Source organism: Acanthopagrus latus, chromosome 11 (assembly GCF_904848185.1).
Source record: "Acanthopagrus latus isolate v.2019 chromosome 11, fAcaLat1.1, whole genome shotgun sequence".
Classification (NCBI taxonomy): Eukaryota; Metazoa; Chordata; class Actinopteri; order Spariformes; family Sparidae; genus Acanthopagrus; species Acanthopagrus latus.
The window spans coordinates 3183921-3197377 of NC_051049.1; the positions used below are offsets into that span (position 1 = coordinate 3183921).

At 41.7% G+C, this 13457-nt stretch overlaps 1 protein-coding gene across 3 annotated transcripts in view; it reads left to right on the forward strand.

Annotated features, from left to right (window-relative positions):
- Nucleotides 1-13457, forward strand: part of LOC119028127 (inactive N-acetylated-alpha-linked acidic dipeptidase-like protein 2) — a 393803-nt gene that overhangs the window by 324464 nt on the left and 55882 nt on the right. For all 3 annotated transcript variants that reach the window (XM_037113698.1, XM_037113696.1, XM_037113697.1), the window contains one exon: nucleotides 4647-4736. In XM_037113698.1, the coding sequence (XP_036969593.1) occupies nucleotides 4647-4736 (90 nt within the window). The remainder of the gene's footprint in view (nucleotides 1-4646; nucleotides 4737-13457) is intronic.

A 13457-nucleotide genomic window follows, 5' to 3' on the forward strand; every position in this document is an offset into this window, starting at 1 on the left:
CCCATGATCTTTTTCTAATTGAACCCAGTAGTTTTGGTGCCTTTATTTTGAAAGTGTAGCTTGTATTTATTGGAAAATTGACCTCTGATCGAGACCACGTTGTTTCTCCTGATAGGCAATGCCAAATGTGTCATTGACATGGTTGACAGGCGAGTCTGTTACATGGTACTTGGTTGACTGGTCACAATGAAGTGCAGAATGCACAATAGTATATGCAAAAAAAAAGCGTGCAATACATTTTAACTATTAGAATAGGAGCAAAAATAAGGATTATTCTGTCATTCAAATGCAGTTTTCTGTTGAACCACTGAGTAGTTGTGCTGTGCAGTTATTCACTGTGAATGTATGAATGTAAGTTTGTGACAAATACAAGGCAAGCTATAAACTTTTGTCTGTACTCAATGTGCAAGGCCGTGTGAAGGATTCACAGAGGACATGTCCTCGACAAGGTCAAGGAGAGAAGCTTTGTCTTAGTCCCTCTATGACAGATTTGTCACTACGGAGGCATTCAGCAGAGCACAAGAGTCAAGTGCATCATTCAGATCGAGGGGGAAAGTCAACAAAAGATGCTCGGAGAAGAGGAAGCAATTAACTGCATACAACACGTGCTTCAAGGGTAGTTATGAATAAGGCTGGAGGAGCTTGGCTGTCAAGGAACATTTCTCAGGGCACACCAACGCCCACAACTGCTGATGTGATCAAACGGATCCTTCACAGCACATTAAATTCATCCATCCACCGTCCTATCTCAGCACACACCGGATAAGCTGCGTACTTTTCATACACCTACAGACAGTTTAGAGTCTGTAGTTTGCTTCAGTTACATGTTTTCTGACCGTGGAGGGAACCCATGACATCCGGAGGAAGCCGATGAAACCACAAGGAGAACTTTCAAACTCCACACGGCCGGGCAGCGTAAGACAAAAGAGCTTTTTTTGTGGTTGTGGCTGCACAGTCCTCAGTGACACTTTAACATTTCCTTCCACAGCATGCAGAAAGTGTCGTGTGAGGATTTTGAATTAACGTTTTCATTCAGCTCTTCTTGATATCCACGACTGTATTTTATTTTTGTCAAATTATGCTCATTAAAATACCCAGCGAGAGAATACGGACGGGAAGAGCAAGAAAGATGAAGGCATGGAGAGGGTCTGTGCTGTGACACATGAAGTGAGGGGTAGGTAAGCGCTACAAAGGGCTCTAAGTACAAAGTGAATGAAACTCTGGTATCTTTGATCCAGGCCTTCTCGCTTTGTTTTAAGGCTTTAGCTCTCCAACAACCCTTCATCCTGCCCCTGTGAAGTACTGAACAGGGTGCTTGATTCAGTCTGCTGCGAAGCACCAATTATCCATGGCTAATGGGACTGCACCGTGTAGGAGAATCATCAGGTGTTCTTGCATTTAGCAACATTTTTGTGCCACAAAAATCTAAAGCGATCACAGCCTCTCTTGTCGTTGTAGGCACTGAACAACCCCTGCGAGATTTGGTAAAGTGAATGCTTTAAAATTCAGCCCATCATTCTTAAATGTATACTTTGGTTTCCTTTCTTAAATTCTGTGTAAACCAGTGGTTACTAACTCTTAGAAGTATTTTTTTCTGCATTGTTGGGGCATGGACCAACGCAAGTATATGTGCATTGGCGAAACTCACAGTGAGTTTCCCTTCAGCAGCTCAGACGCGCCAAACTGACATGAAAATAAAAAACTAGCAGCGTTGAAGGTCGATCAGTCTCACCGAGTGTGTGTTCCAGGGGTTTACTGTCCATATCAAACCACTACAGCACGTACAAGTTCAACTTTCAACAGAGTTAAAGAGAGAGTAGAGAAACAGTCCGGCCTGACCCTCCACCATGGTGCTTACGGGAAAAATAGTTTCCATTAATTGCAGCCGAAGACTAAATGCTAGATGCTGTGATCACTCTCTGTAAGTACTTGGAGTGCTCATTGTGTCGCACTTGACATCGTCTACTTTATTATTTTATTCTATTGTCTACTTTACTATTTTGTTCATATCTTTATATCTTGTTTCCATTCGTGCTATATTTCTCTTTCTAATTTGCACCAAACAAAAACAATTTCCCCCCTGGGGGATCAATAAACTATTCTGATTTTGATAAATATTAAATAAGCAAAAGCATCCAGCTTGAGTAATGAAAGAAATATTTAAAAAGCGGCCCAGCACTCGTCACTTGAACACATTCGTGTTCTCCATCTCGATTTTAAATCATCACAACACGAGTAGCTGCAGAGAAACAGCTTGACCACACAGACTGACAGCTGCAGAATCCTCTTGGGTTCAAATAGCACTTGAAGCCGTGGTTTGTGAGAATGCACCGCAGATGTGTTTGATTTTAATTCTTCTCTTCAGAGCGTAGGCGGTGAGGCTTCTTTTTGGGGGAGCGCCGCTCATATTCAGCTTGACATCCACAACAGGGGCATATTTTGAGGCAGCTGTTGCGCTCAATAATTCACATATTTATTCAGAGGCAGCGCACGAAAAAAGGCCTCATAAAACTTTCTGCTTGTGCCATCTTGTAATGCGTAAATATGTGAATTATTAAGCAAAACCTCTATTTCCCATGTGTGCCGAATCTGCGTCTGCCATATTGACTGATTGAGATTGTTGATGCTTTCAACATTTCAGTAGCCTTTCCCCGCTGAAGCATTAAACCATTTGCTTTTGAATTTTAAACATGTTCCTGCAGTAACCAGGAGTAATCTTTCACACGCACACAAACTTCTGGACATCAGTTTTGATGTACAACACCCGACTAATCACCGCTGCTTCACTGAAACTCAATTCTGAGAAGCATCAGAAAATGTATTCCGGCTATCAAACGCATTTTCAATGGGAGTGCTACAGGCACGTTTACGATCAAAACTATTTTTAAAACATTAAGAAGGCTCGACACAACATGAAACTTTACTCGTAGTATCACCAGGGTCTCTACACATGAACACCAGCATTGAGAAGATTGTTTGTGTACACAGAGTTACTAAAAATAAGGTTTCTGAACAGCTCATGTTAGCAGCAGCTTGTTCCGCTCGCCGCCGTCCTGCCAAGTGTCGATCTCAGAATGTGACGTAACCTGGAGGACAGTTAAGGTGGAATCTACTGTCTTCCAGCAACAACTATCCACACAAGATCTCACGTGACTTTTCCGGCTTTTGATTTTAGTATTATTTCTCATATGAGGCTCCTTTTTCAACTTCAAGGTCAATATTGTTTTCCGCTGACAAAACAATGAATTATCCACATTTATATGGAGCTAAGCTTTAGGAGTGTTCGACTTTAACTATCCTCCATGTTACGGTGAATCTTAAAAGTGCCACTTTCATCATAATTATGCTTTTACATGAGGGTTTGACTCGAGTACATTCACAAAAAAAAGCCTAGGTAGGTCCGTAAATGGCCAAAAATCATAGAAAAAACTTAATGTACAGAATGCAAACCACACTAAACAGCCTCACCCGATACAGTAGGAAAATATATTAAACTATATCAGAACACAGACAGGTCACACAACTCCAGACGTTCTGATCAAATATGTGTACAAGTTTTTATTTGTGCATTTTCTTTCTAATTTCTTGTTTAGGAAAATATATTTTAGTGTACTGTTTTAACTATATGAGAAAGTTTCTTGACAGATAGCCAAAGCAGAGCTCACAAAACTCTGATCAAGCTGTCAAACTTGGCAGCGCTGATTAAATATGAATCATGAATCTGTTGCTGCAGAGCCTCTTCCATAAATATGGTATTTCAGTGTACAGGGCCACTGTAGTGAATACTGACGGGGGAACACGGACTAAGATTCACAGTCACAAACATGCGAGAAGCCAAAATTTCAGCACACACACACAGACCTGATTCTCTGTAGACGTCAGATTTGGGAGTTTGCTGCTATATTAATGTTCTGAATCTCACACAGTTAACTTTTAAACATAAAATCAACCCTAAAATCATTATTGGGTTCATCAGTGAGGCTCAACCTACACTGCCAGATGGAAATGTTTCTCCACTGTGTGTCTGAAAAGATTTCTGAGCTACACAGGAGGATTTATTTGATATTCTGTCTGCTACTTAATAAGACTCCATTAAAAAATAACAATCTGTCTACAAAGGCAGGACGATGACTTTGAAGTCACAATAAGAGGTGATTTGTTTCGGAACAATATAAAGTATGCTGAGGTTAAAATAAGGTAGTTTTTGAGAGTGTGCAGGCATAGTTACATGACTGTGTGTGTGTGTGTGTGTGTGTGTGTGTGTGTGTGTGTGTGTATATACAGCATATATGTGTGTATTTCAAAGCAGAACAAAACGTCCTGGCAGCTCGGTGGCCTTGAGAGCATTTACTGTTGTTTCTGTCAAAAGCTTGACAGGTCACACCACGCTTCGAATAGAACAGAACAAACAGAACAAACTAGAATGGAAAAAGATAAGAAAAGTGAGGCGAAGGGGGGGAAAACAAAGAGAAAGCTTTTCTTTCATTTTAGTTTGAACTTTGGAGCCATTGTGCCTCACGGAAAAAACGAAAAGGTCTCTGAGTGAGATAATGATACAAGTCGAAAGAAAAAAGGAGACGGGGATTAAGGAGATACTGTTGTGGTGTCATTTCTGACAAATGCTTTTTGTCTCTCTCCCACCTCAGGCCAGCAGTTTCCTGTCAGAGGCCCAGTTTTCTGCCGAGTTACCGGAGACTCTGGATCCACTTTTCAAGTTTCATGAGACCATTGCGAAGGTACGACCACCTAAATAACTTCAACCAACAGAATAATTGGATCCCAGTTGCTGTCAGTGATATAACACAATATTGACCGTAAAATGCTGTGTTGTGCGAAGGTAGGTGATATTTCTTTTCATTTAAAGCGGCAAAAACAACTTCAGGAATGTGTAAATGAACAAAGCGTGGTTCAGCCAGAGTACAGTCTGTGAGGAGAAGCGTGTCATTTCTGGTAGCCTTGAAAAATATGGATAAGGAAACTACAGTTTTTATTGCTGCAATACAGTCTATTGCCTCCAGGGACAGCAGTGAGCTGCACATCATTGTGAGTGAAGAAGAAATGGTGGAGCGTCTTTGAATTAACTTTTCAGCTGAGCAACGAGCATCAATGACGTAAACACAGAGTCCTGCAGTAGCTCTGTGTCGGCTCAGAACATGGCTGCAGGTGTCGTAGTGGAGACGTCTCTGTAAACATGTGGGCTCCTATTAGCCTATTATGTCAATTTTTAGTAATTAATGTTTCAGTTCAATCACTTTAAGGAGCCCAAATAGTTTCTCTATCTCCCAAAAAACACCAGTAAGGCTCCCATGTTGACAGAGCAGTAATTTCAAAAAGCTCATGTTGGCTTTTTAGTGTCCAGCTTTTAAGCTTTCGGTAGGTGAGGGGCAGGTGTACTTTCACTTTGAGATCCCTGCACAGACATGAGCGCTGGCAGCTTTCCTTTGCTGTTTCTTGGTAACCATAAAATCCAGCCGCTTTCAGTCACTCGGCTGGCGCAGGAGATTAAATTAGCAGAGTCATTATCAGAGAAAAACCATTCAAATGTCACAATCAACTTCAGCTTTTGTCGGTCAAAGCCTGATAGCATTCACTGATATTCACTTGAGATGAAGCAGGCTGTGCAGGAACAATCGAGTCCGTCTTAAAATGTTCAGTTTCCTGCAGTACTTCCAATTCAGGAAGCTGTGCGTCTGAGAGAAAAGCCACAGAGTTGCTGAGCCATTTTTCATCTTTATTTTGACCTTTGCACATACAGAACAATTTAAGAAAAGTGTGTGTGTGTGTGCTAAGTGAGTTGGCATGATTAAAAAAGGCAGCTGGAGGTGAATGGCGGTATGGAAGAACACGTATCAACCGCTAAACGGTCTCAGATTTTCAAAACAGTCCTAAATCCGAGGAGAGCAGCTCTGTTCGCTGTCACAGAGACAGTGACACGTTCATCGTCTTTCACGGAGGCCCGACTCTAAACAAGAATGCTTCATTTGCCGTACCTCGGCGCCTCATATGTGTGAAACTACGCATAGTTTACAAGTACTGCTCTGACAATGCCAACACTCGCACTCACGTGTTAGCGAGGATAGTAGCTCAGCCTGCTACTGTGAATTTTCAGCTCCTCAACGCCCGCTTAAGATAAGCAAAAAGAAAATGTATTCAGCACTGAAGAGAGTGGAGGAGATAGATGCTGTTTAATTTGGGTGAGCAGGGTGTGGAAGAGAGAGGACAACAGTGCCATCTGTGTACCCAGACTGTAGCATTCTGCCTGTAGACTGTGTCTGTTCGATGTATGCACGAGCGAGAGTGTGATTTTAAATGTATATATGCGTATACAAGTGTACTGTAGCACATGTTCTGTCTGAGTTGGAGTCTGGGCTGCATTTCTGTGCAAAACAGATCTCATAACAACCAAAGTCCAGTCCTAATGAGGCAAAACATCCTTTCTGAGGTCCTAGTTTTAAGGTTAGGGTAAGGCATGTATTGATTATGGTAAAAGGTGGGGTTACAGTGTGGGTTAGGCTGTCTTCCATTAATAGAAGCAGTGTATGGTGTTGTGTCCACTAGGCCGGCGACCTTCAAGTCCATCCGATCCCTGCTGGACGGTGATCGCTTGGCTAAAAGGCTGCGAGATGGCAGCTCATTTTTCTCTCTTGATGCTCTTGTTTTTTTCTTTTTCATTCGACACCTCTTTCGTTTGAGCAATGACCTCTGAACAAAGATGGATAAAGGACAGGTCATTCCTGTGACTTGACACGCACATGGACGATATTCCCATCTGCGGTTTCAGAATTGACGGTGGCATGTTACATATCACCCCCCCATCTTTGAAATCCACAGGCATGGTTTCAAGGGGCTTCTCAGAAACACTACTGGCATTTCTTTGGACTGAGGCTGCTAATAGAACTGCAAATAAGATGACAAAAAACATCATTAGTTCCTGCCACTCATAATGACACATACTGACCCGGACCAGGCTGTCAGCCGGCATGGCGTCATTTCTCTGTGCCTCAAAGAACCGTACAAAAAGACTACATACTGTGGTTAAAGATGGAGATGAGGGGACGATCCTGGTCATGGCTAAAAGTAACTGACTTTTGATGGGAATACAACTGAAACAATTTATGCCGTCTCAATTGTCAAGCTCCAAATTATAATTTCTTTGTGTTGCATCTGAGCTTATGTTTAGCTTCAGTTTTCTGTTTCTCTCTTGTTACAACGTTGTGCTGTTGCTTTGGTTAGAAAACCACTTGGTGAGCAGCATGGTTTGGCTTAAAATACCAGTTTTGGTCACCACAAAAAAAAAAATAAAATAAAATAAAATAACTACTGCCACCCAACAGATCACTTGTGGGATTTGCTACTGGGATGTTAATCAGAGAGGATGCCTGAGGAGGTGACAGTGGTGAGGGACATTTCGTAGACGCCTCTTGACCCAAGTGTCACCAACAGCATATGTCTCATGCACAGGTCCGGTCCTGATTGCGACAACGTCTCTGATCCGACCCCACTGATGATATGCCAAGATGTCCCTTTTTGACAAATGAATCCTTCTGCATCATCAAACAGAGCCATTATAGAAATGAGTCCCATCAATCAGCCTGGGGATATGTGGCATACATGGCTAAAATGTTATAAAAGGCCTCTCACATCTCCACAATGTGTTGTTGGGAATAAAGTCATTGTAGTCAGGGCCAGCCAGTATGTTCTGTGTATGTCACTTTGACTGTGGTCAATAAATAAGTCAATTAACTACTGCAGTAATGTAAGAGAGAATCCCCAACTGAGCTAACCTGTTTGTATACATCTTAGCAAATTGGCACCACCAAATTGTGCAAAATTAGCTATTTATAGTTACTTTTTTTTTTGCAGTTTGTCCATGAAAGTCTACTGAAAACTTAAAAATGTTATGGTACGTTATAAGGAGTGTCTGTGAAATCTATGATTATTTATGGACGTTTGGACCTCAGAGAAAATGATAACTTTGGAAAATGAGTGATGTGCCAGTTGGGTAGAAACCTGGTCACACCTGGCTGACTGTGGTGGTAACATGGACAAAGCAGCAGGTCAAAAAAAAAGCTTCCCGTCGGTAAGTAACTTCACTTCATGCAGTAACTTTGCCACTTTCTAACCGTTTGAATAACTCTGCTCTCAGATTTGAGTTCAGGTGCGTACATGTCTCTAATAACGCTTCCTTTGAAAACTTGTTGCCACAATGTCATGGCACAGAGTGTAGCACAGAGCGCTAGACAGGTCTGGTCATTGTATATGTTCTGTATTGTACTTGACTGACTGACTGACATGTTCTTCAGGCAACAGAGATGAAGCACTGATTACTGCAGCAAAGCGTTTTCTCTGTCAGTGTTTTGCTTTATTTAGTCGCAAAGCCTCAACAACCACTTTGGTAAAAGGGGACCAGGATTGAGGATTGCACTCGTGGAGGTCACGTTTCACAGCCTGTTTCAGGCAGGACTGCTCCACAGAGGCCGCACTTTACCAAACACCGGAAGAGGTCTTCTCTTCATTCGGAGTTCGACACCGAGCAATATACCGCAAGTAATCCTGACCAAACAATCAGACTGGTAAACAAGAACGTGATCAATTCACCATGACAGCACACGGAGTTCATCACTATAAATATAACTCCCACATTTCCATGGCAACATTGTAACTCCCAGAAGTGGAGCAAAAAACAGCAGATTACACAACAAATGCTCATGAAAATGTTATACAGCAGATTTATTGTTATGCACAGTGTGAGATTTGTGGAAGAATCAGAGGGAGAGAGAGACATTGTTATTCATGAAATTAACTCGCAAGCCACAGCAGGCATTTTTAGACTATAACCTCATTTTCAGCTGTTATAGTCATGTTTAAAGATTAAATATGAATTTTAATTAAACAATTTTGTAACTTTAGTAAAACAATTTCAGTGACGCTTATGGACTATAAAGTGTGATGGTATAGCACACACTCTCAGGTGATATTGTGTCTGGGGCCCCATCGGTGTTGGTAAGACTTTAGAAACCAGCAAAAGCACGCTAAAATTTTGGAAGTACCCAACTGAGAAAATCCCAACTCGTCCATTCAGAGCCACTGCTGTAAAACACATGAACATGAACGTTTTCTACATATAACATTAAAAATAAAATACTTCCAGAATAACTTACCAACCCCGGCATGAAAGAATAAAAAAGCACAGTTGATAATAAAATACCATCCTATTGTTCAATTTTTGATCATTATTCAGCTTGTTCTCTTCTGGTCGGATTAAAGTTTTGATTTCAAACTCTAAACATTTTAATCTTTTACGTTACTAGTGTAGAATAGTTTTTGCTACTTCAGCCCGGTTTCATCACGTTCTCTCTCCAGATCAACACATCCTCGCTTCTGTCTGTTCTGCGTCCGGTGTGTGTTACACTTTCATTATGCTAAAGAAATCTTCAGTGCCATGGACAGCGGCTGTAAGTGTCTGTTCTCTCGTACTTTTATTCTGCTTGATTTGAACTCTACTCAGGCTGAAACGAGGTGGAGCTATGCTGGGATAACGTGAAATAACCAAGCATGATGTGGCTTTTTCTGTAAGAATGATAAACAAGTAAGTTGTCCTTAAAAGGTCGCAACAAAAAAAGGAACTGTAAAGTATTTAGAGGAATATGAAGAGCGAGTGAGCTGTGTTTTGAGAGAGTGTTTGCATAATAACACTGAAGTGAATCGTGATATTAGCCAGGCGCACCAGTGTTGTTACACATATCTATTCATTGTTATCATCTGAAGTGACGAGTGTGTTTCTGCACAGCGGCGTTATCTGTCGTCAGTGATGAAAACGCTTCTGTGTGTGTTTGTGTCTGTGAGAAAGGTTGCCTGGATGGTGGGCAGAGGAGAAATAGGTTGCTGTTTGGCCTTAATCATCACACCCTTGGAGATCAGGTGAAGTGCCAGATGTTATTTGTGCAGCTTGTAAAATGGCTGGAAGAGAGCGAGAGAGAGAGAGAGAGAGAGAGAGAGAGAGACAGAGAGAGAGAGAGTCTTAGAGAGAGAGAGTCTTAGAGAGAGAGACAGAGAGAGACAGAGAGAGAGAGAGAGAGAGAGAGAGAGAGAGACACAAGGCCAAGAGTACACTGACACAACATGTCATGACGAAGGGCAAATGGGAGGTAGCAGAGATGTTATTCCCTGTGTTAAATATTCAGACCGGGAAGCCTGTGTGACCTCTTCTGTGTGTGTGTGTGTGTGTGTGTGTGTGTGTGTGTGTGTGTGTGTGTGTGTGTGTGTGTGTGTGTGTGTGTGTGTGTAGGTGTATTTTCTCAAATGTCTCGCTTCTTATCAGCAACAACTCTACCTGAAGAGAGACGTGGGGAGAAACAAAACACACTCACTGATACATTGTGTGGTGTCCTGCACTATAATGTTTCCCCACAGCTGAAGATTTATGCAACTTGTTTGCATTTGGGTGGTTATATTCTGGTGAAGTAGACCTTTAAGTGATATAATATAAACACACTCAATTACTTGTCTCTTATTAACTCGTGATGAATGGATCCTGCACATTACCTTTGTGCAGGTGACTGGAGTTTGTGTCCCCAAAGAGTTTTGTTACCAAGTTTTCAGATATTTAAAAAAACGTATTTTTAGTTTTCAGTTGCAGTTCGGTTTGGTTTAGCCGATAGAACTACTTGGTCAGGGTTTCAGAAAAGTCTATGGTTTGATCTAATATGATAGGTGTGAGAAGAAGAAGACGAAGAAGAAGAAGAAGAACACACACCATGCACTCAACACACACACACAAAACTCCTTATATTTTTTTGGGAATCCTGTGTCGGAGCTGAGCGACATCGTAAACATGAAGGGCCCTCATGAACAGGATTGAAAAACGCTGATTAAGAGTGATACGGGAATACCGAGTTTGATATCAGATTACCCTCCATTGAATTAAAGGAGATTATTGGGGCTTTGTGGAGGGACTGTCTGTGCTCTGCTGAGTGCTGCTCTTGTTAGGTTTCAATGGGCCCTTCTTCACAGCAGACAGCTCGACTTGTCAGAGCAGGAATACACACAGGTGCACTTCCTAACATCAGTGATGGCTGCATTCCATTTAGATGAGACAGTTCCAGGGCTGTAGTATTGTGCATGCTCACTCGCTGACATGACTTACTGGGACATTTAATAGAATTGAGCCATTGTAAACACTGCTGTTCACACCTGTGCTTTTCCTGCTTTGAAAAGCCAAAATGTCTGCCGTGTAAAGGGTCTATTTATTTTGTTAACTGATTTGATAAAAGGAAAGCTTTAATCCAGCTTTGTCTGTACTCCTCACCTGAGTATAAACATTTTTACATTTTATTTAATTATTTAACCAATTCTTTGGCAACCTCTTACTGCCTTACGTTGGTTGGAGGTTTTGTGTGAGATGTGTTCGAAACTCCATCTGAAGTCCTAACATGCACACAGAGATTCTGCTCACCTGGTGCCACGGAAAGAGTTGTGCTATTGTTCGTTCAATTATTTTATGGCTGCAGAAAATTCTACTGTACTATTTTCTTTTCTTTCTCCCTCCCTCTCCCTCTCTCTCTCTCTCACTCTCTTTCACACACCGTTCCCCTTGCTCTCTATGGAATGGTGTATGAGCATTGTTAGTGTTGTAGCTGAGGGACCGTGCCTATGCTCTGCATCCCTGTACTCATTTGTCAAGTGCGGTTTTGGACGCAGATTGGTTGGGAGGGTTCAGGGTGGCAGGTGGCAACAGCAGGCATCTCTCTTCCTCTCTCCATCTCTTCTCCTTCCCCTCTCGTCTCCGTAGCTCCGTTGGCCTCTAGCTGTCTCTGTGGGCAGTGTTCTCTGTAGCAATTTTTTTTTTTTTTTTTTTTTAATGCATGACGTGTGCGAGTTGGCTTCCCCTGACTTGGCGAGGCAAGGCTGGCATTGATCAAGCCGACAAACGACGGATAGCGCTGGCAAGCTCGTTTACTGGTCCCTGCTGCACACTGCTGGGTATACACATTAAACTTGGAAGGGATTGAGTGCTTGTATGTGTCGAACATAGGCATTGTGCACAAACATTAAGTTCCTTGCGGGTAAAGATGATGAGTTGTCCTCAACAGCATCAGTAGAACAATGAGTCATTCTTCTATGATACTTCAGATTATCCTCAATTCAAAGGCAACACTTGTTTGTTCACTGACCACTTAATACAACCTGTGCTTATGGTTCTGGCCTCTTGTGGTACTAACAATGAGAACAATGAGCATGTAGGTCGACCGTGCAGCTTGTTACAAACCATACTGATGTTACTACAAGTTAGTATTTATTACACAGTAAAGGAGGAAGTCAGGTAAAGTAGTGTAGTGTAGCAGTAGGGAGGTGAACGGAGACAGAAGGTCAGATCAGATAAGTACAAGAGACCGCTGTTTCTACCCAGTGTGAAACCAAAAGTAAAGTGTGAGTTATTCTAATTTACCAACAATTTAAGTCACACAGGTGTGTCTGTAACTGAAGTTACACAAGTAACAGAAGTATCTTAACCCAAACCACAATGTTGTTCCTAAACATAACCAAGACGTTTTGTTGCCAAAATGAATCTTATTTGTGCAGTTATTTACCTAATCACAAATGTATTCCAACTTGCTGCAGGATCAACTTGTCCAAAGGCAAAAAGTGTTAAGTGTCTAAATAGACGCACTTGCAGGAGGGGCAGAAGACCCAGAAACTTGTACAAATGAGAATAACATCAAATATGTTCAGATGGTCAGACACAAAAAAATGACAGACATAGTTGTGTGAAGAATAAAGAAAAAGCTGTAGAAGGAAGTCCGAAGCCGCTAAAAGGGGAAGGTAAAACTTCATAGTTTGAAGCTTAAGGCCACTGATAACATGCCAAATGTGACATGTTAGGAGTGGGAACGTGTTCATAGTGTCTTATCTCCTTTAACTACCTAATCAATGCATGAAACTGACATGCTTCTTGGATTGTTATATGGGAAGATCACAAAGAAATTGAAAAAAATATGGCGAAAGTTTCAGAGGCTCTTTGTTGATAAGCGCATCATTTGAAGCATACTGAGCGATTTACCTTAATGGTGGCGACAGTTTTTCTATTTTCGTATCCTCAAGTGACTCCCCTTGATGTATTCCCAGCAGCTTTTCATGGAACATGTTGAGTCCATGGTCAGTCAGATACGTAATGGTGCCATTAATACCTACAAAACAAAAGTTTTGCCATAAAAAACACATGAGCAGACCATCAGGGCAGAAGAATTTGATGTCAACAAAAGACTTGAGGATAAAAGACTTCTCCTGCCTTGGGACATTAATTTTTGGCAGGTATCACCACGTCCCAAGACATTATGACTATATTTACAAGCAATTTACAAGTATCATTGAAATTGATTCCATGTCCTTGTCTTTGAGGGAACAACAGAGGGAAGCATATAGAGGGAGACAGGGAGAACGAAAGAAAGAGTAGATGG